At 42.3% G+C, this 5,149-nt stretch overlaps 1 protein-coding gene across 2 annotated transcripts in view; it reads left to right on the top strand.

Annotated features, from left to right (window-relative positions):
• arhgef39 (Rho guanine nucleotide exchange factor (GEF) 39) overlaps positions 1 to 5,149 on the top strand; it is a 65,384-nt gene that overhangs the window by 9,676 nt on the left and 50,559 nt on the right. For both annotated transcript variants that reach the window (XM_020608169.1, XM_020608168.1), the window contains exon 3: positions 2,234 to 2,328. In XM_020608169.1, coding sequence (XP_020463825.1) covers positions 2,234 to 2,328 — 95 coding nt within the window. The remainder of the gene's footprint in view (positions 1 to 2,233; positions 2,329 to 5,149) is intronic.

Genomic DNA, 5,149 nt, shown 5'->3' with positions numbered 1-5,149 from the left:
TCTATCTGACGGTGGTACATACTGTGCAGGGGTTTGTCCTTCCATGAGGGTTCCTGCTCTTCCTTCCCTTGTTCTTCTGGTTTCTGCTGCCTGAGGTATTCACTAAGCATGTCATCACTTGGGGCCATCTTCCTGATGTATTCATGGACCTTTGTTGTTTAATCCTGGATAGTGGCTCTGACACTCACTAATCTTTGGCCTTCTTCCTTCCGCTTAGTGTACAGTCTCAGGATGCTGGATTTGGGGGGAAACCCACCATGCATTGTACGGAGCTTTCTTGTCTTGATGTCAGTGGCCTCTGTCTCCTCCTTTGGCCAGCTTATGCCAGCAGGGTACCTGATGACCAGCAGAGCGTACGTATGTGTTAATTGCCCAGACTGTGTTTTTTCCATTCAGCGGACTTCTCAGGACTTGCCTTACTCTCTGCAGGTACTTGGTAGTTGCTGCTTTCCTTGCGGCCTTTTCATGGTTCCCATTTGCCTGTGGGATCCCAAGGTACTTGTAGCTGTCCTCAGCATCTGCTATGTTGCCTTCTGATAGTACAATCCTCTCAGTTCTGACTACCTTTCCTCTCCTTGTTACCATTCGACCACACTTATCCAGTCCGAATGACATTCCTTGGTGTGGATCAGTGAGTCGATGTCTCGTTCACTCCTGGCATACAGCTTGATGTCATCCATGTATCTTCCCCGCTTTGCCCGCGGTCCAATGCTGAAGTCTCCATTTTACCCCAATACAGGCAGTGCACAGGTTGGTATGTCTAGTCTTGCAGACTCGAGTGGCTACTTTATCAACCAGTAGCTGGTGTTTTGCTCCTCCTTGGTTACTACCGATTCCTTTCTGAACCCTGCTCATGTATTGAGCCATGTGCCTGCTCATCTTAGCTGCTATGATGCCTGACAGCAGTTTCCATGTTGTGCAGAGGCAGGTTATTGGGGGGGTTGTTGGATGGTACTGCTCCCTTCTGAGGGTCCTTCAGGATCAGGACTGTCCGGCCTTCAGTTAACCACTCAGGGTGGGATCCATCCATTAGTAGCTAGTTCATTTGTCCCGCCAGGCACTCATGGAGTGAAGTTAGCTTCTTTAACCAGTAGGCGTGGATCATGTCAGGGCCTGGTGCTGTCCAGCTCTTCATACTTGAGGCCCTCTCTTGAATGTCTGCCATTGTGATGATTACTGGGTCTTGTGCAGGGAGGTTGCTGTGCTCTGCTCTCAGGTCCATTGTTATTATGTGATGCCTCCTTCTCCCATATACTCTTCCAGAACTGTTCAGTCTCCAGCCTTGGTGGGTCTGCCCTCATGTTATTACCCTGCCACTGTATATATATATCTCAATCAATTAATAGAGAAAATATTCAGTAGGTTAATCTGTAATGAAAATTATAAGTAGTTGCACTTTGATACAAACTAGCTCAGCAGAGCTCCACCTCAACCAACTGCAACAGCCAAATTCTACTTTTACATCAGTGCATGAGTGACAGGCTTTTAATGTAATAATATAATATACTGTATAGTATAACATTTTTCTACATTGAGTAGCTTACTAATACAAACTGGCCCATTCCGATCTCCAGCTTGATCGATCAGTGCATCTCTCCATGTCTCGTTTCTTGTTGTTTTTGAGAAGGCAAATGTCCGAGTAAGATTACTTGGAGTAAAGTCAGCTGACTTTATTTTGCTAGCTCCATAGTGCAAAGTCTGCATAAGGTCCGAGTGAGCCCATGTGAGAATACAGCAAGATATAGGCCAGAGTATTCACATGAATCTAGTGGGCACATTGATTACATTCTGTCATACAACTAGTGCAAAACTTGAAGAATACAACCATTTGTTAGTGAAGAAAAGTGGCCATTTACAATGAAGGCACCAACGAAAATATCTAATTGGAGACACAATGAGATTCAGCAACTTCTGTCATTAATAGGGTTGTACCAGAATTGTCAGATAAGGCAAGAAACGTTGTTGTTTATGACCAAATTACAAACTGGGTGTGACGTCGTGTTGTACGTGCCCCCCTTGCAGAAACTAAACGAAGTATTTCCAGTAGGTGAGAACATGTTTGATAAGGGTTATCTCCTGTTGTGTTGTTCATTTGTGAAAGGGCAACTCTTGACAAAGACCAGATTTCGCGGACATAATCCAGAGTTCATGTGTGAAAACGACCAGACAGCCCAGGTGTAGCTTGTTAATACAAACGCAAACAATTATGTCTTTCTTCTCTCTTTTTTCACAGTACTTTGTGGATATCTTGAAGAACAAAGGGACCTTAAGGGAGGACATTAGAGAAAGCATCTTCAGTTCAATTAAAGCCATTCATTCAGTAAACCAGTAAGTATCCTCTGAATAATTTAAAGAATATGTGTGCTTTGGAGATGGTGGTGAGAGACCATGAAAAGGGATGAGGATTAGTGGGTTGTCTGTTGTGTTAGAATGCAGTCAAGTTAAACTTCTAGTTTGCCTAATCATAGTCATTATCTTTGCTGTCTAATGACATTGTATTGGAGTGTAGAGGTTTTTCTTCCCTGGTAGATACATTACTGCATATCAGGTATAATTACTCCAGGTGATATCACAAATGAAGATCATTATTGTTAAAGTAGAAAATGTACGAATTTTTATTACCTCCTGAGATGCTGTGGAGGGTGGAAAACTGGAGGTCAGAGTTGATAGAAACCAACCTTATCATGTCTAGATGTCAGATTGATCATGCTATCAAGGCGCTGTAAAAATAAATCTCCAAGGGCATTTGAAAACCTTCAGAAGATTTGGTTACATAAAGAAGTTAGTACTTGTAGTTAGTATGTGAAGTTAGTATGCCTTCATGTGAGGCACGGGATTAAGCTTTGAAATATTATATGATGGATTTTGAAAGCATATACCAAAGTGGTAAGACTTAAACCTTGATCATATCTGTGTTAAAAATATCAGCATTTTGCCTTTAATTCAGTCTTGAAAAAAATGTGTTCTTGACCTTGATCCTGCCTGGTATTAAGCGCCCCAGATGAGGCTACATGGAATTTAGGTTGTAAGAGTGAAATCCAAAATATTACACTGCTGGTTAAGAAATTAAAATGAGTTGTGTAGTATGTACCAATGATTCTGTGAACTCTGGATAATGCTGGATATATTATCTAGCAGCGGTGAAATGTTTCACAAAATTTCATGGTTCGGTTCATATCACGGTTTTGGGGTCACGGTTTTCAGTTTAGTTTGGTGTGTTTTTGGTAAAGCAAGGGGAGGGCATTGCCAATTTCCATATACAGTACTTTTTATTTATTTGGCAGAAAAAGTTAAACGTTTGTCTTAAAATTCTGGTTAAGATCATAAGGGACATAAACACATCTTTGTTGTCAACATAAAGTGCAGCATCAACCAAATGCGCACTGTACACTATTCATTCTGTTTTGATCTGCAAGATGCTGAATTTGTTCACATTCTCGGGTGCAAGACAGGGTCTGCTTGTAGTAACAATATACCCTGTTGTGAAACAACTCTTATTTTCTACAGATGTACCTGGGACAGTGAGGTAAAATTGTTTCATCCACCTTTTTGCACGCATCACACAACAGATAGAATTTCATTCTATCAAATGTGTCAATTGACACTTTCTCTCTGCCTCATTTAGTGAAGGCTTTCACTGTGTTATTACATAAGGGCAGGGCTGGGCTCCTCTCTGCACAGCTGAGCAGAAACCATCAAGTCAAGAACCACAATGCTTATTTATCATGCATTCAACAAAATCTGCCAGTAACAGAGACTGTATAAGGAGTTTATCAAGCAAGCAGAACACTAACTTGCAGATATGTGATTTCTTTGCCTCGTTGCCCATGGTCAACTTGGTGAAGTCCCCATTTTACCTTTACTAGTATGAAAGTATGTTTACTCACTGTGCTTGTTACGCTAATACTTGAAATGTGATAATGCTTTTTTTAAGCTTGCATCTTACCAGTCACAGGTGACAGGCCTCTGAGCATCTCCCCTTAGAGGTGAATTATACGAACTCTTCTCCAATGCAAGCATTGGGGGCCAGTGGAAGCAAAAGCCTAACTCGAGCCAAGTTAATTAGTTAAGCTGCATTTCCACCAGAGGGACTTGCCCTGGGGAGCAGGAATCTTTTTGGAACATAGTTTCTCTATCTGCATTTTTGCCAGAGCATCCAGGGTCTAAATTTAGTCCTGGGGGTGTAGTATTATCTCCAATTTTGTATTCACTACTTGCTATTTTGCCTTTTAAGTTCTCCATATTGAACCACAGACACCTAGCCCACATTGATGCTGTCAGGTCCTCTCAGCGCGACCTGCCTCTCTTCCGCCTTTCTCTCCTCTGTTCTCTCGAGCTGCCTCTGTTTGCACGACCTGCCTCTCTTTTTCTTTTTTCTCTCCTACTATTTTTGGGGGATCTGCGCCTCAGCTGTTTTGCTTTAAGTAATTAGTGACTCGTGGGTTGTTGCGCACAGCTGAGGCATGTTAGCTGATTGACTCCCTCCTTATTTATACCTCTGGCAGACGCTCCACCGTCGCCGGAGCGTTACTTACCCAAAGTACGTGACTTAACTACTGTAACGTGCATACCCCGTAACAGCCCTATAGGCGTGGTATGTATCAGACGTTTTGTGTTTTCCACGCTGACAGTCCCTGTGCTGTGGATCTCACGATATACGTAGGTTATATCTTTTTGCACTATACGGTCCACGCTGACAGTTCCTGTGCTGTGGACCACCTTGTGTGTTTTTTTTGTTCATGAGGTTAGCCAAACGTTACTTGTTTTATCCCAGCTGACATTTCCTGTGCTGTGGAAATCCGTTTTGTTCGTCTGTCCCCCTTGGTTAGCCTGTCTTTTTGCCTGTCCGTTTTCCTCCTCCTGCTCCCCTGATTCCTGCCGCCAGTTTGTCTGTTTATCTGTTCGTCCTGGTCTCCTCCGCCATCTCTGCCCTACTATGTTTATATACAGTGGGTACGGAAAGTATTCAGACCCCCTTAAATTTTCCACTCTTTGTTATATTGCAGCCATATGCTAAAATCATTTAAGTTCATTTTTTTCCTCATTAATGTACACACAGCACCCCATATTGACAGAAAAACACAGAATTTTTGACATTTTTGCAGATTTATTAAAAAAGAAAAACTGAAATATCACATGGTCATAAGTA

Source organism: Monopterus albus, unplaced genomic scaffold (assembly GCF_001952655.1).
Source record: "Monopterus albus unplaced genomic scaffold, M_albus_1.0 scaffold92.1, whole genome shotgun sequence".
NCBI lineage: Eukaryota > Metazoa > Chordata > Actinopteri > Synbranchiformes > Synbranchidae > Monopterus > Monopterus albus.
Note: the sequence above shows the minus strand (reverse complement) of the source record. Positions and strands in the feature narration are given on the sequence as shown.